This window comes from Tenebrio molitor, chromosome 1 (assembly GCF_963966145.1).
Source record: "Tenebrio molitor chromosome 1, icTenMoli1.1, whole genome shotgun sequence".
NCBI classification, from domain to species: domain Eukaryota; kingdom Metazoa; phylum Arthropoda; class Insecta; order Coleoptera; family Tenebrionidae; genus Tenebrio; species Tenebrio molitor.
Window position 1 is genome coordinate 34,496,932 of NC_091046.1, and position 22,671 is coordinate 34,519,602.

General features: G+C 35.9%; 4 protein-coding genes and 1 long non-coding RNA gene across 6 annotated transcripts in view; 2 read left to right on the forward strand and 3 right to left on the reverse strand.

The window, feature by feature from the left end:
* Positions 1-22,671, reverse strand: part of LOC138138392 (uncharacterized) — a 189,274-nt gene that overhangs the window by 108,814 nt on the left and 57,789 nt on the right. The gene's annotated exons all lie outside the window — the stretch shown is intronic.
* On the forward strand, positions 89-1,689 carry LOC138141218 (uncharacterized). The gene is made up of 3 exons (XR_011163037.1): positions 89-674; positions 730-1,113; positions 1,171-1,689. It is a non-coding gene; the product is annotated as an uncharacterized lncRNA (long non-coding RNA).
* Positions 2,960-5,872, reverse strand: LOC138141403 (sodium- and chloride-dependent glycine transporter 1-like). Its single transcript, XM_069062115.1, has 5 exons — positions 5,119-5,872; positions 5,044-5,068; positions 4,906-4,995; positions 4,710-4,813; positions 2,960-4,661 (listed from the first exon to the last, which is right to left on the reverse strand). Exons 1-5 carry the CDS (start codon positions 5,190-5,192, stop codon positions 3,071-3,073), a joined length of 1,884 nt encoding a protein of 627 aa, XP_068918216.1. The 5' UTR covers positions 5,193-5,872; the 3' UTR covers positions 2,960-3,070.
* On the reverse strand, positions 5,968-8,389 carry LOC138133908 (kelch-like protein 10). Of its 2 annotated transcripts, XM_069051931.1 has the most exons (5): positions 7,784-8,389; positions 7,378-7,733; positions 6,790-7,326; positions 6,422-6,731; positions 5,968-6,276 (listed from the first exon to the last, which is right to left on the reverse strand). In XM_069051931.1, the coding sequence occupies exons 1-5, from the start codon at positions 8,268-8,270 to the stop codon at positions 6,068-6,070; spliced, it is 1,899 nt and encodes a 632-aa protein (XP_068908032.1). In that variant the 5' UTR covers positions 8,271-8,389; the 3' UTR covers positions 5,968-6,067. The 2 variants fall into 2 exon arrangements, with proteins under 2 accessions (XP_068908032.1, XP_068908022.1); XM_069051921.1 differs by having other exon boundaries at positions 5,968-6,261; positions 6,790-7,733.
* On the forward strand, positions 8,603-10,143 carry LOC138133920 (15-hydroxyprostaglandin dehydrogenase [NAD(+)]-like). The gene is made up of 5 exons (XM_069051937.1): positions 8,603-8,881; positions 8,935-9,055; positions 9,103-9,209; positions 9,269-9,597; positions 9,653-10,143. The coding sequence occupies exons 1-5, from the start codon at positions 8,789-8,791 to the stop codon at positions 9,762-9,764; spliced, it is 762 nt and encodes a 253-aa protein (XP_068908038.1). The 5' UTR covers positions 8,603-8,788; the 3' UTR covers positions 9,765-10,143.

Genomic DNA, 22,671 nt, shown 5'->3' on the forward strand with positions numbered 1-22,671 from the left:
ATGACGTTTCGTTTTTAAATATTCGCATTGTTGTCAATTCCGTCATTCATTTAGTTAATAAGAATTTACCCAGAACTGCCCGACAAATACAGAGTGATCAACAAGAATCCAAATCAGAGCAAGCGTTGCAAATTATCGGTCACGTCGTAGCAAAATCATATGCACATAAGCGGTCAAAACATGGGCGTAGACAATTTATGGTCTCAAACGCTACTTAATAAAAATGATACTTTATGAATTTTAGACGTTGAAATTATAATTGTGCATTTTATTATTATTATAAGATAAGGGAAACAATTTATAAGATTAACAAGAGCAACATTTTACATTTGTAAGAGTAAGTAAATTATCATCTTTATTGCCAAACGCGACGCTACTGGTACGGAGATGCTTCGTTGAAATGTCACATTTCAAAATTCAAGGTTGTTGTTGTTGACAATTTAAGTGATTTAACCTAGAAAACAAATCTTCGATTTCGGCAAAGTTTACAGACGTTTATTGAAGTTGTAAGCAATAATTATCCCAGAATAAGTTGTAAAATGGGTTTTACCATTAAAGAGAAGGCATTTTTATTAGATTATTTTCGAAAGAGGGTGAAACAAGAAAAAGAAGACTGGCCTTACTTTGTACCCCCTTACACTGAAGAATTTTAAGCCAGATGTCCGAACCTGATGGTATTGGTTATCAACAAGTTTATCAATGTCTTAAAATTATAGTGCCTAATTTTAGCATAACATAACCCATCATTAAGAAGAAGTCAGGTCAGTCCTTAGTTCAAATTTTAGAATTGGTGCAAAATGTTGGACAAATTATTAAGGAACATCCCTCAACTTCCATAAGGCGTTTAAGACAGCAAGTTAAATTGTGTAATGGCACTTATCAGAAAATTTTTAAGAAGGATATTAATTTGTTTCCCTTTGTGTGTTGCAAGAAATAAAACCCACACATTACCCTAAACAAATTGACAGCTTCATAAGGGTTTTTGAAATTATGAGAGGCGAGTTTGATTCTGTCTGGACCACAATGGAGAACATTTTGAGCAGTTTTTGTGAAAACTTATTTTTTGACCTTGGAGTAATTTAAATGTTTTAAACACTGCTAGAAAAGATACGAGTAAGTTCTCAATTACCCAAAAATTAGAGAATAATAACTTTTACACTTTTCTTACAGAAAACAACAAAACAAAGAATTGTGAAAAATAATTATTTTTAAAATTTTGTAACTCAGGATTGTGCCTTATGAAGGAATTTTGTGTAACTGTGTGTTTTTTCCTTAATCAATAATAAATAATAATTAATTATAACTTGCTTTTAAATCTATTATTCATGAATTACAAAAAATTTATAAAGGCAATTAATGATAGATTTTTGAGAGGTAGGCAACCAACAAAACGAGTGTCCACAGCAAGTAAATAAAAGGGGCTGATCCATGATAGAAATACGTTTCGATAAAACAAAAGATGAGGTAGCACTCTTGATTTGGTTTCTTGTTGATCACTCTGTATGTATGTTTCATTCCATTTCCTAATGCATTTAATTATTTGAAAAATGTAACAACCTGGGAGCAGTGTTCGGTTGAATTATAACCTAAAATAGATTTATTATGACAAATCACAGTACTGCTAACTAAAATGTCAGATTTTCATAGATAGTCCGAATTTGAAACAATCGTGAATGGTATATACGACTGCTCTAATTTTGTTCATTCATGTCGGATTTTTGGAATATCTGAGGTTTAAACTGTTTAAATTGATTGGCAGAATAACAATATGCATGTCAAAATGACAAGAATTGAAAGTGGGGTTACGGTTCCTAAAGATCTATTTACACTTTATGTGAATGTCAAGATAGTGAGGGCTAAAATTTTTTGGCCGCCATAGTACTTACATAAACGCCGCAAAGTCTTTCTATAGTATGATCAAAAAGTCTTTGGATCAGAGTAGCCGTGGAATTAACAAGCTATCTAGGAAATTATTTATTTCAATGATTTTTGACATTTATTTGACAACTTAGCAGGTTATAATTCAAAATGTTTCAAAGAGAACATACAAATGATACCGGGTGATTTTAAATGAATGTGACTTTTTTCATAGGTTGGTAATATTATTGTTGGTTATTCTGCTTTTTAATGTGATAGTTGACATAAACATAGGCGTCCTCGCCTATTTGACACAATTTATGAATACATAAAATGTCAAAATGACGTACGTACGCCAATGTGTTGATCAAGGTACCAAATTTGCCAAAATAATTTATGAAAAATGTTCCCAACTTAAGAAAAAAAGTTACAATCATTTAAAATCACCCGGTATTATTTACATTTCGCGACATAATATTGCGAGATTTGGACATGAATGCTTGACGAAGATTCTGAATGTGAATGACAGTAATGACAGTTAATATTCGATTTACACCACACAAAAATTTGATGGAAAAAGTAAAAGTTACAAAGCTACCCATGGCTTGCTTGATCGCATCGACCACTCACTAAGATAAAGAATGGAGTATATAAATAAAGTTGTCTGAAAACTGTTCAATATATCCCCATGTGACGGTACATGTCAAAAGATATTGTCTTATTAATCTTATTAATCTTATTATACATACCTATTACAATTACATATGTATTATTGTTTTTTTAAACACTACCTACCTTGTACTAACAGAAAAAAAAACCGGCTATCGATGACCCAAATGAAAAAAATTATACAGGAAACGAAATGGCTCTAAAAACACTACAAACCTGAGTGATCATATAATTTTTATACCATCTACCCATTTATGGGCAATGGGCAACTTTATTTTTCAAATAAATAACTATTTATTGTAAGTTATAAGTTATTAAAAATGTTTAAAAAATCTCTTTGTCAATACCATCTTTTACTTTTGATCTTATTTAATAAAAAACTTTTACTATCATTTCGTACGTATTATTTGCTTTTTTAGTCAGAATAAAAAAATGTTTTAAAAATTGTAATGCAAAATATATACATATTTGTACAATAACTTTAAGGTAATATTGTTATGTTTTAATACATATAACAATGGACAATGAAAACTAAATAAAAACATTAATATTTATTCCATGGCCATGTGTATGAATGTGAATAATTAGTAGTAAATTGTCCATTCGCTTGTTTTCTTTCTTCGTCACCCCTCGTCCATGCATTTGAGGAACCACATATATTTTTACGTGTGAATAAACAACGAAGGATCCATAATAATGCACATATTACGATCGGACAAAAGATAATGAGGGCACACATTACCCATGCAGCGGTAAAATGCGATTTTTCATAAACTACGCTACCAGTAAAAGTTGTCGAATGCACCGAAAACCAAGTTATTAACAGTACAAGAACGAGAAGAAGTACAACTAGATATAGAAATATTTTTAGTAACAAATTTAAATTGTAGTTTAACATTAATTGCATATTTTCGAAATATCGGCTTAGACCGTAGACAAAAATGATTCCAATTGCAAACAAACAAGTAAGAGACAAAATCACGAAAAATATTTGAATGCTGTGCACCAAAGTCGCACCGTAAAAACTATGTGAAAAGCAAAAAATTATCCCAAAAAGGAAAAAAAATCCGCAGACTAACAGATTAATAAGCCAACGAAACCTTGACAATTTGACAACATTATCATATATAGCGGTCATTATTGCCTCTGTGATGGCAACTTGGGTGCCAAGAATGATACAAAACATCATAAAAAAGAAAACCGCACACCATAAATTGCTTCCTGATATAGATGAAAACGCTTGAGAATATATAATATAAATAATTGCAATACTATTGTCTGCTATGTCCCACGGAAGATTATCAATATCGCAAGCAAAGGATCCTATATAAGAAAAAAATAAATAATAAAATATGATCGAATTTATATAATTAACTAAACATAAAATAATAGAGTCGATATGAACGAAATTACGATAACGACAAAAAGAAGCATATGCCACTGGAATGCCATGACATATTCCTAATTCGAGCAAAACTTGCATCGTAGCAACACTCCACATTTCTAAACTAAAGACACTCTTGTTTTCTGTACCGTTAATCATTAAACTCCGAATACGTTCAGAGCCTCTCAACTGAAATGCTACGACCAATAGCATTAGTATAGCAAAGTAGGAAAAAATCACAATAAAAATTGCAATTTTTCCTATACTCCGAGCACTTCGAAGCGTTGCGAGATAAATAACAAACCAAGAAAACAATAATGACAGAAATAACCACCACTTAAGAGTACCCAAGGTCCACTCTTCGGGTGGATGTCTATAAGGAGTATTGAGAACTATATCGTAGAAATAATCTTTGGATGGTGGTGTGACACTTCTTGAACTGTACCAAGTGGGAGGTGCACAGGTACTATTTTCCCAGACAATATCGCTGCAGTACGTCCATGGAAGGATCCAATTAAAGCAACGGGAGAAATACACGAGCGAATAAGCGGCGAATATGTTGTAGTAGAATGACATCAAAATGCAAGCAGCGACCATGGCCAAGCCCACCCCGAAGAACAACGGAGCACACCCCCACACCCATAAAACTCCTCGCTGACTGTATTGTCCCATGGATGCTTCCAAGACGTGCAAAGGATAGCCAAGGACCAAGGTGGCGACAGTATATGGGATAAAAAATTTCTCGCCGTATCTGTGATAATGAATATTGTACGTTTTGTTTTCAGAAAAGAATTGTTACCTGTAGATGTTCATTGGGAAGTGGTAGACATTATTCAAAGATAGACTAAATGAAATCAGAGCAATTACATAAACCAGTCTGTTTCTCCAGTATAATCTCACAAACTGCAAATTTGGTATTATTCAAAATAACCGACAATAGTTAAGAGTAAAAAAAAATATTATTTGACAAATCTAATAAAACGTCAGCTGCTTACGTTTTGCGATTTTGCGATTGCTTCGACTTTAGTAACAACAGCCTTTCGAAATTGCTCTTCTGTTGCACGATCTTGTTCGACAACGACTTGCTGAAAGGTTTATATAAGACAAACAACGTCAATATCTAAAGGCCTTACCCTCCTAGGTTGTTCCGGAAAGAGACTAAAACATATGTTAAAGCATGACTTATAGCTGTAGGTGAGTTTACATACCAAACGGCATAACCTTGTGAAGACAACGTTTTCGCTGAAACTCCCCGGACTCTACTTCTAGGTTCTGAATTCATTACGAAGCCGAGTGTTCTTTGTTTACTCGCATAAATTTTCTGAATTAATTTTTATGATGCAATTATACCCAACGACTTTGCTGTTTATCAAGATAAAATGTCCAAACATAGACATTTTAATATGAGAAATGACGTATAAGGAATTCATGTCATTCTATGATCTTTTTGTGAGAAAATCTATATGCAGGGTTATTCACGAGAGGGGTATTTCTGAATTTCTTTTTCCCGCAGCCCATTATACACATTGCAACAATATCTTGATTTCAAATTTTGAAAATTATTATAACTGAATCCACGACGGCTCTTAGTCCTGTCTCTTTGACGTTAAATCAAAAAATCTTTGTCAATTCGAAAAAATTGTTTTTACAATAACGACGAAAAGACTGATATGATCCTCATTTTGGAGAGCGTGGAAGGAATTCTGTCGCCGCCGCGGATGTTTCCAAACCGATGGTAGACACTTCGAACACCTTTTACATTAACTTAATTTGTTAATTTATTTGTTGAATTTTGATTAAATGCAGGTTATCTGCCAATCTGACATTTCTGACAAATCTATTCAACTTACTTTGATTTCTAATTTAAAAGAAATAACACATTTGATTTAGTAGTCACTGCCATTGTATTGTTGGTTGCGGCAAAATAAAAATTCAGAAGTACCCTTCTCGTGAATAACCCTGTATTAAGGAGAGAAAAGAATAAAGTAATTAAAAATAACAATACAGCAATTAAACAGTATTAAATATAAATGGGGGATGTAAATGGAAATGCAATGTAAAAAGATAATATTTATTGTATAAAACTGACAAATTTAAATAATAAACGAGGTATAGATAAAAAGGCAAGAACCACACATTTTAAAATCAGTGAACAAATTAAGTTGTACCAATTTCAGCTCCTTGTCCCCATTCCTGTTGACTTCTTCCCAATATCGAGTATTCTTTGGTGTTGGGCAATCCACTGATAACACAGGCGCTCAAAGCCGATCTGTTGAGATTCATCGGCGAAGCGTCATACCAGTCGTCGGTTTCTGCGTCGTAGTACTCCACAAAATTGATGGTCGAGGAACCTGACACGAAGTTGTCTAGAAATTGTAGCAGGAATTGCAAGAATATAGCAACTCATCAAAATTTGATATTTATGTGCACGCAGGCATGTCTGTTTCAGTACGAAGTAAAATCGCAAATACATAATATCAAATTTTGTTGCAGTTCGGCGACAAAACTCACCGTTAAATCCTCCAATGACATAAATGTAGTCGTCTAGAATCACTGTCGCGAAGTTGCTTCTCGGTGTCATCATTTCTGAAATTTCTGTCCACCATGGAGAATCCCCCGGCACGTATTTCTCGCCACTTGTTAGTCTCACGTATCCGTTGAAGCCTCCCAAGGCATAGAGAGTGTTGTCAAAAACTACTAAAGACACTCCGGATCTAGCAGAAATCATCTGGGGAATGTAAGACCACTGATTCGTCTTGACATCGAAAACCTCAGCAGAACGCATGACTTCTTGACCATTGAACCCTCCAACTATGTATATCTACAGTAACAGTTTTAAATAGATTTAAATTGTCTAGTTGGAAAATAAAACGAATAACTTTTTCATTGAGAGCAGCAGCGCTAGCATCAGATCTTTGTTTCTGCATTGGTGGGATGATTTCCCACTGGTTTTTAAACGGATCGTATCTTTCTGCAGTGTTCATTCTGATCCTTCCGTTGTACCCTCCCATTGCGTATATTTTGTTATCAGACATCACCACGCTCACGTAACATCGATGATGGTACATGCAAGCGCATTCGTTCCATGTGTGGTTTACCGGATCGAAACGACGAACAGTATTAAAGTACTGATTGCCGTCAAACCCACCGATCACATAAATAACACCATTTAACGTACAAAGACCATGATAAGCTCTCGGGACTGAGTCTGTATCAGATGACAAAAGCCATCTGTCTGCTCTAACGTCGTACGTTTCGACAAAATTGGTGGGACTTCCTGCACTCCACCCACCGATGGCAAATAAGACGTCGTAGGAAATACGTGGTCTAAAAATAATATTGGTAATGTCGACGTTTCCTGGACACACTACGCTTTCAGTTTGAGCAAGAACGCTTGTCATGTACTCTTTGCACTCCTGCAAAACGCTACGTGAACAAAATATTTTGAAATTGTAATTGATGGTTACTAATTTTTCTTCGACGAAGGGATGTTTGGCGATGGCAAGCAGATTGTCCCGGGAAATGGTCCCAAATCTGATGCACCTCAACAATTCAAAAAAGTAAATTTTTCTAGTCCTTGGTGAAAAGTTGATCCACTTCACCACCGAATCAAAAACAACTTCTTCATTTTTTATGTTAAGTTCGTCGTCACTGATTATATCTTTAAGTTCGTTTTTGTCGAGATGAACAAACTCACTGCTCTCTATCAACACTTTGGCAAAATTATGTTTGACGAATCGTTGACCTCGTTTCACGAGATCGTTGCAGAAATACTGATTGGCAAAATGCAAAATTCCCAAGCAATTTGTCGAGCAGAGTTCATCTGCGGTAGGGTTAATTAAAATTGTGATTAAGCCGGTCAATATCACATACCCAATAAGTACCTGCAACAAAGCTGTACGACTCCCAAAATCTCATATTGATCGGCGAATTTGAGTAAGTTTTCTACATTTGAAGAATTGATCGAGCAGGTACCCGTGTAAGCGTAGTCTAGAAGCAAGGCGAAGATTTTACTCGGAGCGCTAACGTTGGCTTCGTAAGTTTCAGGTTGTCCCCGATTGATGGAGTTGGTGAAGAGAGCCCTGAAGTAGGGACTGGCTGCCGAAAGTATCGCCCTGTGTATCTTGAACTCGGTGCCGTCGATGCAACGAACAACTCCATCGCAAAGCTGATTTTTGAGACGCAACTCTTTCCAGATTCGAGGAAATTCGAAAGAACTAGACTGCATGGGCATGCAAACACACTTGTCGTTTTTTCTACAGTTTTGTTGTTTTCGTTTCTTGCATGATTTTGATTTTGAATTTGTCAACTTAATTTTTGTTTTTGAGGAAACTCGCCGAAGCTGCATTGTGAAATCCATTTAAAATGTGGTTCAGTGTCTTGTAAGGAGGTTTGTATATTGTGAAAATTGATTAATGTGACATTTAGTAGTTTATACACTTCAATTTATTTCAAAGCCAGTGTTATAATTTCGTTCAATAAAATTTCATCGATTTATGTTGACGCGAAAATAAAACTTTACTTTATAATTGGCCATTTAATAGTGTACCTAATTATTAATTTGTATTATTATTTATTCCTTTGGAGCGGGGACGTATTGAAAACATGGTTACGGTGCGGAACGTTTTAATGATTCATTGAAGTCTAAAGAAATAAAAAATGTTAACAAACATTTGTACGATGCCACCTGCGCATTGAGCCCTTGATTTCTCCCCCTTAGACGTCGCGACGCTTGCAGGGCGCGGCCCTCAGTCTGCACGAACTTGCCACCAATAACACATCTCGTATAACGTTTTAGAAACTGTACACTTTTAATCATATTTTGGTACCGAACTACGTCTTTTGTAGATAATATTTATAAAAAGTTTTACTCTACTAATGGATCTAAAAGGTAAAGTAGCTCTCGTAACAGGAGGTGCGTCTGGATACGGCAAAGAATATTGTAAAGAACTCTTCAAGTATGGATGCAAGGTAATCACCCTAACCAACACACTTGTCCCAAAATTACACCATTCACTTTCGAGGTGTCTATATGTGATATCAACACAGATGCTGGAGAAGATCTACTCCACCAGTTATCAAAGACTGCCAAAGACAGAGTGATTTTTTGCCCATGTGATGTAACTGATTATCCACAATTCGAAGGTAGCGGTTTTTTGTTCGCAGTCTTTCATCTAACCTAAAATTGGTAGAGGCTTTTCAGACAACAATATCCAAACTAGGAGGCGTGGACATAGTCGTAAACAGTGCATCTGTAATGAACGACCGTCTCTGGGAGCTAGAAGTAGATGTCAACTTGGTAAAACAGCAACGCAGCGAATCTAAACGTCAATCATTTTCACAAGATATTAATTCCAGAACGGTGTAATCAGAGGTTTGCTTCTGGCATTTCGTTTTCTGGGACGCGACAGGGGCGGTCCGGGAGGCATCGTGGTGAATACGGGTTCCAGTTGCAGTACCCAGCCTTTGGTTTCTTTGCCCGTTTTTACAGCTACTAAGCACGCGGTCGCTGCACTAACCCGATCATATGGAGATCAATACCATGTCAACCTGACGGGGGTTCGTGTGGTCGCTTTATGTCCTTCACCCACAGAGGCCGCACTTGCCGGAGATCCTCGTAAAAGAATTCTCAGTGGGGAATACGAGCAAGCCTGGCAGAAAGATATCGGCAGCACGCCGGCAGTAAAGTAGGTTTTGATCGATACCTTAGGGAGATTAATAGAATCGACTTTATTCCTACAGGCCAGAAAATTTAGGTAAGGCTTTGATAGAAATTATTCAGAAGGCGCCTAGTGGTTCCAGCTGGTTAGTGGAAAATTCAAGACCTCCAAAGGAAATCATTCTCTTCTCTTAATTTAATCTTGACACCACATTCAGAGCACACAGACATACATTTGAACTTTTATTCGAATAGCTTTGCAACGCCATTTCAGTGTAATTTAATACATATGTCATAATAAATAACATAGTAATAGCCAATAGTCGTCACAACGCTTGTACGGTAAAAATAGAACATAATATATCAGGATAGATGTTAGTCGATAAAATTTAATTTTGGATAAATGATACTTGTATTTATTGTTAATTGCCAACAGCTGAAATTTTTATCTAATTATATTGTTTTAAAAAAAATGATATAAGAGTGGAACTCAAAATTATTACTTGTATTGCTTATTAATAACGTTTATAAGATTATTGTATCTTTTTAAAAAATAAATATGGGTAATTACCTACTCGCCAATTTTATTTTTTAAACCAATTTTTGTCAGTAGGTACATAAACTAGGCAAAAATGAATAGAAATGCCTGAGAAATATACAGAGTGTTTCTGAAATACGTGTGTTAATTTTAACCAGTGAAAGAACTCGCCAATTTATGAAACTTTTCTCTATAACATTTTGTAAAATTCGGAAAAGTATTCCAAGATTTTTTACCCCACAATTTTTACCAAACGAGTCGTCTTATGTGATTAACTAGTTTCTATTTTTTGTAACCATGAGAATCTAAATTTTGATTATTTATTTTTTTCTATAACAATGGAACTTTTTAACAAAGCTCTGTTTCTATCACAACAGAAAATTTTCGCCCTTACTCATAGGCAGGTATACACTTTGATGGTTAATTTATTTGAAATTTTAAATCAATTTGTATTGCTTTTTTTTTAAATGTTATAGAGAAAAGTTCCATGATTTGGCGCGTCCTTCCATGGGTTAAAATTAACACACGTATTTCAGAAACACCCTGTATGTATAAATAAAGGGTGTTTTTTTAAATTTGGCGTCGAAGTAGGCGTTGGAGAGTCGATTGAGAGCGCACCACTCGTGTAAAAGCGTAAGATTTAAACAGCTGATCCGTGATCCGTAACCTGTATAGTCCGTTCACAATCGACAGTTCAACGCCTACTTCTTTGCCAAATTTAAAAAAACACCCGATATACACATTAAGGCCCGGTTTATTCACCTTCAAGTAACTTTATTTGAACGGTAATTACCATGGATCTACCAATAGCAGATTCTAAATCATAGCAACTACTGGCCAGATAAATTTACTTGAAGGTGAATAAACCAGGCCTAAGTGTAATGTTTCAAGTATCTGTTACATTTTAAATTTATCTAGTGTTTAAGAAGACGTGGGAGGATTGGAGCAATTACTTTGCTTTACGAGAAAAATTGTGGAATTCCCTATTCATTTTTGACTAGTTTATTTAAATCTTCAATTTTTAAAAACTTCATATTTTGTGTAGACTACAAGTTTTCACAAATATGCGTTGGTTGTAGGTATCGAAATACATATTTTTTTAACGGCTCATTTGGACCCTGTTACTTCTTCGCAAAAGTTGACTCCCCCTATTACTTCTTCGCAAAAGTTGACTCCCCCACTGTCGTCTTAAAGCTTAAATATTATAGTATAGGATAGAGAATGATGGAGTAACCTAAGAAGAGAGTTCCCCACAGTATCTCTTAATTAACGTAGCAATGACAGCCAAATAAAAATACTCGTATTAAACTCTTGATAAAGTCCATTCAAAAAACATTTGGACTGTCAAAATCAAAATTGCAGTTGTTAGGTTGGTTAAATCACTAGTTATTTTCATAATTGCCCGGTTGGTATCTATGATTTTTTTGATTTTTCAAACTATTCATTTGTTTAAATTGACATTGTTATATGCATTATTATATGCATATCTGGGCCAGTTAAATAGTAATCATCAGAAGTGGTTGAAGTTTTGTTCTACAGTATGTTATTGAAATGCGTTAAGAAAATTTAAACGGTGATAGAACTCATCAAAACAAATTACTTTTCTATTTACCATTTTTTCGAAAAATCTTTCTAAAGCCAGATAAAATTTTAATTAGTTTGATCGTAAATTCTAGTACCCGCCAATGTCTCCGTGCGTACATTAAAAGCGAAAGAAGATAAAAACTTAGATAGTCAAGCAAAAACCAATTCTTTATTCGTAGTAAGTGAGAGTGACATTGAAGTTACGCACCACACTTGATCAAGGGCACTAACCTCTAAATTAAATGTTCGAAATGATGCCCTCCGTCATCGATGCACGCTCTTGTGTGCCCTTCGAGCCACAGAAGCTTGAGTTCTCATCAACATGTCAGAAGTTTATCGAATTGCCTCGGTGTCAACTGGAGTCTCATACACAATCTGTTTTAAATTGCCCCATAAAAAAGTCACAAGGGTTTAAGTCCGGTGAATGAGCTGGCGATAAAACTGGTCAATTACAACCTATTGAAGAAGCCATTGACAAAATGCAATTCGACGTGGTGGATCTTCTGATTTTAAGTGTTGGACGCGTTGAAGATGATAAGGATGTAATCCCTGTTCGTGCAGCGTGCTCCAAATTGTAAAACTGGAAACGTCAATTCGTAATGCAAGTCGTCGGCAACTAACATTCGGTCCTTCAACAGGACAGGACAGGACAAAAAGTACCATAATGATAGACAGCATTCACGAAGGTACGTGAACAGGGAACTTGGCGACCGAGAAATCTCTTCATGTACCTACATACAAACGCCTGGTTGCATCAGCATTTGATACAGGTTCCCCGTAGATGAGCACCATGTCTGTTAACTCCGGATTAGTGTATTACACCATTTTTAACGATAATTACGGGAAATTCACTTTCTAATAAATTGTAAACACGGCAGCATGCAGGTGAAGGACGTGACTAAATTGTGTCAGTAAGTTTTTGCAAGACCTGGATTTTTGCCGTATTTACTTTTTTTGCGTTAACGTTTTTCGTATGAAGCCGTTGTTCTTTCACCGTCCCATCCATAAACGACTCGATGACACGGAATACGGTGAAAATAAAATCGAGCATAAATTTGAGTTTCCGAAAAAATGATAAATATACAGGTGTCCCAAAAATGGCGTAGTAACTACTTACTACCGTATCCAGGATGTTTAAATGTACACGAAAAAAATATGGAAAACATTTTTCAGACAAAAAAATAAATTATTATTATTTTTATTATTAACGGTAATACAATGTAAACAAAGATGTACTCGTACATCATTACCTTGCAATGTTACCGTAGTGGGTTTAAAATATTTTTTTCGATTTCCAAAGCTTCTAAATTCACTATTGTGCAGGATTAGATATTGGTAGTGAGTAATCTTGAACTTTGTGATAATATGTACGATTAGAGGTAGCTGTCATGACAATTTAATACATATATTTCAAAATAATTTTCCTGTTAAGTGCCACTTTCAAGGACCGCCAAATCAGCAATTAAGTCCAATAGAATTTTTTAAACATTTTTCTGACGTTTACGGTAGTCTCTTCTACACCGTAGTGCACCGTTAGTAAGCCATTTTTGGGACAACCTGTATAGAAAAGTAATTTGTTTTGATGAGTTCTATCACCGTTTCAATTTTCCTAACGCTGTATATGATGATGATGAAATAGATTTTAAGGTAAGAATGTATTCTTTTATTTTTCAAGATGTGTTTTGCAAATACAGTCGAATGCAAAAAAAAGTAGACAAGAACAGTTTCCTGTAATTGTTTTTCCTCAAAATGTTATTGTATAAATGTGGCTTTTCGAAGCCTCCTTTTCTTTCAAAATTTGACATGCTTTCAAAGTTAACATTCGACGTAGTTCAAGCTTTATTGTCATTTTGCCTTTGATTATTGTCATAGAAATTTGACACTATTCTAGCTGACAATTTAAAAATTTATTTTTTTGTTCGAAACTGTCAGAATTTGAGAATTTTCTCCTATGTGAACGGATTTTGATAAATGTCACAACTTGTCAAAACGAAACGTCAAGCTAATTTTAGAGGTTTTAAGCGATTTGGAGCCTTTGAGGGGCTTGTGGAACAAAAAAATGTTGTATTCAACTCGTTCGTGTGTAAATTGGACCTTTTTTGGCACTCCTGGGGCTTTAAAACGCTCGTTTCACTCGCGTTTTAAAATGGCTCACGCGTGCCAAAAAAGCCCCAATTTACACACAAACTCGTCAAATAAACTACTATTTCGGCCACCCAATCTGGGAAATATAGCGTTCCCTTACACTTTAGGTCAAGGGAGCTGCGATTTCCCGAACAATGTCAAAAATTTCTAGTGGAGCGTGGGAAAAATCTGGTGGAGTACGGGAAAAATGTGAGGACACAGTTAACTTATTCTTTTCACAGTTACTTTAAAATTAAAGTGTCATACGTTATTTTAATTTAGTGTAAAAAAACACATTTCCCTGTATAATTTTTCCGATAAATGTGTTTGTTTCATTTATATCGACCAATAAAAATAATTATAATTGTAACAGGGAAAATACAACCTATTGGGTTGGCAACTGTATATGTCAAAAAAAAAATTGCATCCGTTGCATCACTGAGTCAGTTAGTCCAACATGAATAGGAAAAATCATACCTAATTCAGTCCTAAAAAGATCGTGAATCATCGTAAGTTTGGTTGCCTATCTCAAACGAATTGACTTGCCATTTTAGAACTGAACATAGCCATTTTACAATGTATGTTTTATTCTACATATTATAAGTAACGGGTGACTATTTAAATTTTCACTTGGAGTTGGCTTTGGACGAGTTTTAATTTTTTCTGTTACTTTAGACACACGCAAGAACGAACGACAAATGTCAGTCAGTACAATTGAAACATAGTTTTGAAATGTCAAACTTGTCAGTGTCTAAGGTGCAACGGAAAACAAAGAATGATCCATAGTCAACCCTAAGTGAAAATTTTAATAGTCACCCGTTATATACAACGTGTCTCAGAAATAAGTACATTAATTTTAACCAGTGACAGTTCTCGTCAAGAACAACAAAATTTTTATGTATCATTTTTCGAAATATAATTTTCATTTCAGTATTTTTCCCCCCATAAATTAACGAGCTGTCTATTTACTCGCATTTTCTAGTTATTTGACCCAATAACAGTGACCGTGAAATAATACTTTTTGTAAAATCAACGCAAAACATTGTGTTTTTAGAATACAGTTTTTCCGCTCTGCGGTCGAGGTGTAGTTTTAGTTAGTTTTGCCCCACTCCACAAGGCAAATGTTTACGTGTTGATTTTGTGATTTAAGGTAAAATTTTGTGAAAATGGCGAGTTTATTTTCGAGTAGTGAATACATATTTAGATAGTGTGTTGGTGTGTGGTGAAGCGTCGGGGTGCTCCGCGAGTCTAGAGAATTTCCGTGCTACTTCTTGTGGGGGTACATTGACACAACTGAAGTTTTAAGAAAACGGGTGGAAAATGCTGTCACAACAATTTGCAATAACAGAGGAATGCTGGAAAATGTGGAAGAATCATTTCGTCGGCGCCTTCATTATTGTATTGACAATAACGGCGGTCACTTTGAACACTTCTTGTAATGGTTAAAGGTTAAAGCTTCGGTTTCCTACAAAGCGGTACAGTAAAATAGCGGCCGTAATTTGACGGTCGTCGTCAGTGGAATAAAGTACGGCCGCTTTAATGGCGAACTTTATTGTAAAGTAACAACGAGAACGGTGCAGTAAAATGCGGCCGCTGTCCAATTACAATCTATGGATGATCAGTCTAAAGCTGCGTACAATTATCGTCTATCTCGTGGAAGGCGTACTATGGCGGCCAAAAAATTTCGTCCGTCATTTTTCCGTCATTTCAAAAAAATCGGTGTAGTCCATTCTTTATTGTCATTATGACTGATGTTTTTACTTGTCACTTTTGAAAGTCAATCAAGGAAAATGCTATCGGTATCAAATTTTAATAAGATTAAAATAGTAACTCTTGCGCAAAGAGGAATGTCCCAAATTCAGATTTCGATGGATCTTCGTATACCGAAAAGTACAATTTCGTGCATTCTTAAGAAATGGAGACAAAGTGGAACTACTGAAAGACGCCAAGGCTCAGGGAGGCCTAGCACATCTACTGCAGAACAAGATAATATGCTTCTCAATAGATTACGCAATAGTCCTTTTATGACGGCTGTTGAAGCGGTAAATACAAGCGGTTTCCCAGGTTCCTTTAGAACCGCTCGTCGCCGTGTAAGAGGAAGCGAATCATGTCGCGGCAAGGAAATTGAGCCTTACACCTATGCATAGGGAGGCCCGCATGGCATTTTGTTTGGAGCATCTAGCAAGAGATGACGCTTTTTGGGCTCAAGTCATTTTTTCGGATGAAAATGTCCAAATGGCCGCCTAAGAGTCTACAGACCAAGGAACTCCCGATATGATGAACCGTATGTCCAGACAACGGAAAGGAGCGGTCGATTTTCGGCAAACATATGGGCATGGATTTCAGTAGATAGCCCCGGGGTAATGTTGCATGTAGAAGATCGGCTCAACAGTGATGTTTATGTTAGGATTCTTGAAGATGTGATGCTGCCTTCAGTTTCAAGAATTTTTCCGAATTTTAAATTCATATTTCAACAAGACAATTGTTCAGTGCATACAGCACATAGGGTAGCAGAGTGGTTCAGGAATAATAACATAAACGTTCTTGATTGGCCGAGTCGCAGTCCAGATTTGAACCCTATATGTAGGTAGAAAACATGTGGGGACTTTTGGTTCGTAATTTGCAACAGCGACGACAAGTCTTTCGGAATAGGGCAGAACTTTTGACTGCGATTACTAATGCATGGCAATCATTACTTACGGATTATCACCGAGATTTATGCCTCTCCATGTCGCGTCGTGTAAGGCGAGTTATAGATGCGAATGGAGCGATGACAAAGTATTAATTTTAAACTTCACTCATTTTATCTTCCGATTTAGCTATTTAAATAAAAATAAATGTTCCATTTCATTGTCTTTGCCTTAATGTCTTTCGTTTTATTTTTTTTTAAACTACGGCATACTCGTATAATTTCCACGGTTCTCTCGTTTGGTACTTTAATCCAAAAATAGTCGCAAGTCTGCCTCTAGTGCCACTAGCGGTCGTATGGTGATTGTGTAAGAGTGGAACTTGTCCTTTGTATTCACAAAATTTGAACCGATGGACTGAATGACAGATTGTCAAAATGACAATAATGATAAAAAAGCGAGGTTATTGGTGCTTAAGGGTAGTTTACACTTTATGTCAGTGCCCTGAAAGTGACGGACGAAATTTTTTGGCCGCAATAGTACAACTGAAAACAGCTTCAGTATCTTACATCTCGTATGTGCATATTTTCGCATTTTCTTTCAACAAGCACGCCCCCGTTTTTTTGTGACGTCATTTGCCGTCAAATTACGGCCGCTATTTTACGGTACCGTTTTGTAGGAAATCGATTAATACACTAATTTCAGGAGACATTTTGTCATTATTTGGGTATGGGCGCTTCATTAGAGTCAGTTTAAAATATTTATTATTAAAATTGTTTTCATATCATTTCATCTACCCTTATCATTATAGGTTACAGCAACGGGAGCAGCAATTAACCGCTGTACTTAAGTTCGCAAGAAACAAGTGAAAGTTTTCTTGCATTTGTTTTTTGTTCTTCGCTTATCGGTAACGGCGAAGCAAGTAATCCCCATAGACGGGTAACGAAATTTGTGTCAAATCTTTCAATAATTTTAATTGGATAACTATAAGGTTTAGGAAAAAAATATATTGTTGCTATTAACGAGTTCTATTACCAGTTAAAATTAATCTACCTACTTATTTCTGAGACACATTGTATGTTCTGCAGAATATGTGAAAAATTTTAATTACTCTCTATTATTTGAATTAGTGATTGGTTTAACTTTGTTGAAAAGATAAAAAGATCATGATACCGCACCGTCATCACCTTTCCAGGTATATTTTAAAAGTGGAATCAAGGGGGTTATTTTAACCTCCTTGAGTGGAATTAATAATTTGGCGATGGCGGCAAGTCGCTCTGCCCCGAGGATGACCATTTTGTTAGCGGGAGTCCGGGAGCCGGGTGCAAGGTGCAAGTACATTTATAAGCACTATAAACAGTGATTATTACTGATTATGAGTTATGACACCCCGGGTTTACGACCTCCAGATAGTTCAGAAGTATAGTGGGCTCAAAATGAAAAATTGAGCAAAAATAAGGGAAATTATTGAAAAACATTAATTTTTTTTTAAAGAATGAAGCGATTTTTTCAAAAAACTGAGACAGTCCCCCCATGAGATACGTTAATGTTTGACAAAAAATATAGTCACCATAGCTTCAAACATAAAACTGTGGAAAAATAATAAAATAATATAAACAATAAAATAATAAAATCGGTTTAGCGAATTTTACCATTGCTTGGCCAACCAGTAGGCAACAGCGATTTTAGGATAGCACCCTAGATTTTCAGATTCGACTATACAAACCTTATATTGTTCAAAAGCTTGTCAAAAAAGCTTTCGACCAGTGCAATAATAAATACGGGGTGCCATTTGAAAAAAATGAGTTTTTGATATTTTTAGTTCGTAATGTTTAAAAAATCGCAGTAGGCATATGCGACTGAGCAGGTTGTTGAGTAAACAGTCAGCAGATGAGGCAAACATTTAGCAATCAAACAGCGTCAATCATTTTAATTTATGTGCAACGATTTGGAAGGTACGAATTTTCGAAGGTACCCCTGCAATTCGAAATTCTGGTAAAAAAAGCGCCACTGATCAAAAACGATGGCAGATAAGTAAAAACGACCTGTATACATTTGATTCATAATTTAGCGTAGAATTCAAAAATAAAATCAAACTGTGTAAGTTCCGTTTAAAAAAACATAACTTCAGTGTTTTTATAATATTGTATCCTGTATATATACCGCAATATTTTCCGAATGTGCAGTAGAAGCGTAGCTATCATCTAGAAAAAAGTAAAAGTTGATATCTTTAATATTCCTCTTAATATGACTTTCTCGGGAGCGGAAGTTTCTGGCGCTCATGAGATTACGGGAGCTTTTGCTAATTATTTTGAGTCTGCTTATTGTGAAAAAGCTTCAGTCATAGAGTCATCTGTTGAAGCATGGAGTACATCTTGTAATTTCTTCTTAAATGCTGTTAACGAACAAGATGTTTTGAATGCAATATCCAAACTTAAGTTGAAATTCACAGCTGGTCCTGATATGATCCCATCATTTCTAATCCGTGAATGTGTTGAGGCTTTCGATTCTCCTTTGGTAGTGATTTTCAACTTGTGTTTGAAGACTAATGCGTTTCCTGCAATTTGGAAAACTGCAAGGGTTGTGCCGGTTTTTAAGAAGGGTGATCGCAGTTGTATTGAATATTATCGGCCTGTTTCGATCTGCAGCAATTTTTCTAAAGTATTTGAATTCATAATATCAGATACCTTGTCTTTTCATTTTAAAAGTTATATCTCAGAGTCACAACATGGCTTTGTGAGAGGTAGGTCAACGATATCCAAATTATGTACTTTCACACAGTATGTAGCTAATTCAATGGATCTGGGCCTCCAAACTGATGTGATATATACTGATTTTTCAAAAGCTTTTGATAGGCTGGACCATGAAATACTTGTCAGAAAGCTGGAGACATTGGGTTGCTCTTCTAACTTTGTAAATTTTTTATATTCTTACCTGAGTGGTCGTAAACAGTTTGTTAGTGTTCATGGACACCGTTCTAATGTTTTTGATTGCTCCTCTGGTGTGCCTCAAGGATCTGTGTTGGGACCGCTACTATTCAATATTTTAAAAAAAATTAATAACGTTTTTCAGTAATTCTAATTATTTTTGCTCGATTTTTTATTTAGAGACTATTTAAAAAGTGCATTGGATTCAGAAGAACGTATCTCATGGGGCTACTGTCTCAGTTTTTGGAAAAACAAATTAGATTGGAAGCAAAAAAATAAACAAAAGCCTCAACAAAACGCGTAAAATTCGGTTATTAGGCAGTCCACTATACTTCTCAACTACCTGCAGCCCCTGGAGGTCGTAAACTCGGGTTGACATAATCACTACTTAACGCCCGCAATGCAACTTTTGTTGGGAAGATACTTGCACTGGGCTCACGGGAACACCCTCGGGGCAGGCCCGGCGTGCCGCGATGGTCAACTTATGAATCCCATTTTTAAAATATACCTGAAAGGAGATGGCCGGATTGCCGCGGTGCGGTATCATAACCTTTTTATCTTTGTAGCAAAGTAAACCAATCACTAATTCTAATAATAGAGTGTAAGAGAATTTTAAAAACGCAACAGAAAAACTACCTCTTCCACCCCAAACACGTGGCTCATAAATTATGTTCTGAAAGGTCCTTGACTCGGGGGTGATTTTTAACAGTTCCACAGGCGAGAGAGTCAGTGTGGGCTTGGCAGCTGAAACCGACGGGCTGTCCAAGGTACGAGTACGAGAGTGACGGCAGGTGAATAATTGTGATTCGGAAGTGGTGTAGTGAATAGAGATACAGTTACCAGGTGTGTTGGTAACTGGGTGATAGCAGGTTTGGGCAACCTGGGCTATAGATCAGTACCTTAATGCGTAAAACCTCCCTATACCATGGTATGATTCCTGAGCACCGGATGTCCGGGTGGGGCACCTTTGGCTCATGACACTGCTAGGCCGTTGACCGGGCGCGTTTCGTAGAGACGGCTGGTGGTGGCAACCAAATGCACCGATCATACGTGCTTGATTAAAAGGTTATGAGGTCATCCCGGTCCCCAGGTACTGAGGGGGCATAGTGACGTATGGAAGTGGGTTGTAGGCTCATACTCTGGCCGTGGCGGTCTTTCTCTGTGGAGACTGCGGGTGGGCTGTGCACCCCAAACTGCACACGGGGCTATTACAGGTGCTACTAGAACATCCAACGCAATCCCGGAACGTAGCGCTCTGAAGACGACGCCCGTGGTTCGAGCCCCTCATCATGATAGAAGCTAGGGGGAGGAATCCCCCGGGTGAGTCACTGTATGACCTTGATTCGCGACAGATGTGTCAGGTGTTTATCATTTACATGTTTGTACCGTCCCATTGAGCAAACCCGAGTCCGGACCTGTGCTTTACCCTTTGAATGACTGAATGAGGTGGAGGTGAGTCCGATTGTAGATTATCGTATGACTGTAGCTGAGATTGTCTAATTTAATGTGTACCGATGAGTCTGATCGATTAATTATCAAATATTGAGGGATAACGCCCTTGGGCAAAAATCAAGTCTTACAAGAGAGTAATTAAAATACCTAATACCTACATATAACACTTTTTTTGATCGAGCACCAATTATACAGGTGTCCCAAAAAAAAAGTCCATAGCTCCCTTATTTATCGGACGATTTTAATTATCTATACACCAAATTAATTTGTTGTGAGTAGGCTACAAAATGGCCTACTAAATTCACGTAAAGCCCCAACGACTTCAAGGTTAAACTGTCAGATTTGATGTATAAAAATAAAACAGTCCGTTAGGTGTTGCTTGACACTTTCCGGCTCTGATATTGTTATTATAACTCACTTACCGGACTCAAATTGATGATGCAATTGAACATCTACCGGATAGTATGAAATAAAAATTTAAACTATGTACTATGCCGGCCAAAAAATTTTGGCCGTCATTGTCTGTCAATTAAAAAAAAAAATTCTAAGCCTACTTTTATTAACATTGTGTATGCCTATTCCCAGCCGTTTTGGCGTAATTTCGATTTTTTAAGTAAAATATTCTTTTTTTTTTAAACAATTGTTTTATTTGAATTTTTATTCAAAAATCACAGGCAATAAACAGTAGATAACAACGAAATAATAAAAAATAAGCAAATTAACAAAAAAATATTTTCAATGAAATCATTTACATTAAAATATTTTTTTGTTAATTTGCTTATTTTTTATTGTTTTGTTGTTATCTAATATTTATTGCAATGTTATGTTTGAGTAAAAATTCAAATAAAACAATTGCTTATAAAAAAAATTATTTTATTCAAAAAATTGAAGTTACGCCTAAACGGCTGCAAATAAGCATACATAATGTTAATAAAAGTGGCCTTAAAATTTAATTTTACATTAAAAAAAAAGGCTATATTCTATCTCGTGATTCGGAAGTCACGGTCCCGGTCTATTGAATTGGTCATCATGCCCCTCATAGATTTGTAAACCAGTCGTAGACTGTCTAAGAACATTTTTCTAGTATCAGAAATGGTAGTTGCCATTTAAAAAAATGAAGTTTTCGACATTTTTTGATTATCAATTTTAAAAAACTGCAGTAGGCGTATGAAACATAAAAAAATGTCGTTGCTACCGCAAAAAAGCGGCCAAAGCTTTGGCAAGTCAGTAAAGTAAAAATAAATTATTTATTTCTGATGGTTCAGGAATTATAAATTTTTTAGTGAAGCCCTGCAACCTCACTTTTTTTCAAAAAAGATGATATAGGTCAAAAACGATGACAGATAAGTATTGACAAAAAGACGTACCAAACTCAAAAGTTAAAGTAGAATCGAAATGTGAAGTCAAAATGGGGCCTTTCTATTTAAAAAAACAAAGATGGCATCGATTTCCGGTATTTCCGGAAGTGTCGCCATTTTGAAAATATTTCATTTGAACTTGGATTAATCGATTATAGTCAATTACCAATTTTCACATTAATATGATTTTGGGAAATCAAAAAGTTTCTAATGAACGGGCTACGTGAATCAGCCTGTATGTTGCCTACCCGTTATTATGCCACAAATCACAATTTTTTGAATGCAAGTCAAAAAGACAAAAACATGACAAGAGTAAAAAGCGAGGTTATTAATGTAAAGGTTGTTTTAGAGTTTATGTTATAACATTAACAATACTGCCCGAAATTTTATTTCCGCAACTGTACATATTTCAATTCGGTATAATTGCGTTTAATACAGGGCTGTTTCTGAAATACGTGTGTTAATTTTAACCAGTGGAAGAACGCGCCAAAT

Bases quoted from the DNA above. Each gene is read 5' to 3' on its own strand.
- LOC138133920 (XM_069051937.1), top strand. From the start codon at position 8,789: ATGGATCTAAAAGGTAAAGTAGCTCTCGTAACAGGAGGTGCGTCTGGA. The intron at 8,882-8,934 runs GTAATCACCCTA...TTCACTTTCGAG, and splicing joins TCTTCAAGTATGGATGCAAG to GTGTCTATATGTGATATCAA. The intron at 9,598-9,652 runs GTAGGTTTTGAT...TTATTCCTACAG, and splicing joins GGCAGCACGCCGGCAGTAAA to GCCAGAAAATTTAGGTAAGG.
- LOC138141403 (XM_069062115.1), bottom strand. From the start codon at position 5,192: ATGAATTCAGAACCTAGAAGTAGAGTCCGGGGAGTTTCAGCGAAAACG. The intron at 5,069-5,118 runs GTATGTAAACTC...CATATGTTTTAG, and splicing joins TCACAAGGTTATGCCGTTTG to TCTCTTTCCGGAACAACCTA. The intron at 4,662-4,709 runs GTAACAATTCTT...TCATTATCACAG, and splicing joins TTCCCAATGAACATCTACAG to ATACGGCGAGAAATTTTTTA.
- LOC138133908 (XM_069051921.1), bottom strand. From the start codon at position 8,270: ATGGATTTCACAATGCAGCTTCGGCGAGTTTCCTCAAAAACAAAAATT. The intron at 7,734-7,783 runs GTATGTGATATT...ACCCTACCGCAG, and splicing joins TTGTTGCAGGTACTTATTGG to ATGAACTCTGCTCGACAAAT. The intron at 6,732-6,789 runs GTTATTCGTTTT...CTGTTACTGTAG, and splicing joins CTGCTGCTCTCAATGAAAAA to ATATACATAGTTGGAGGGTT.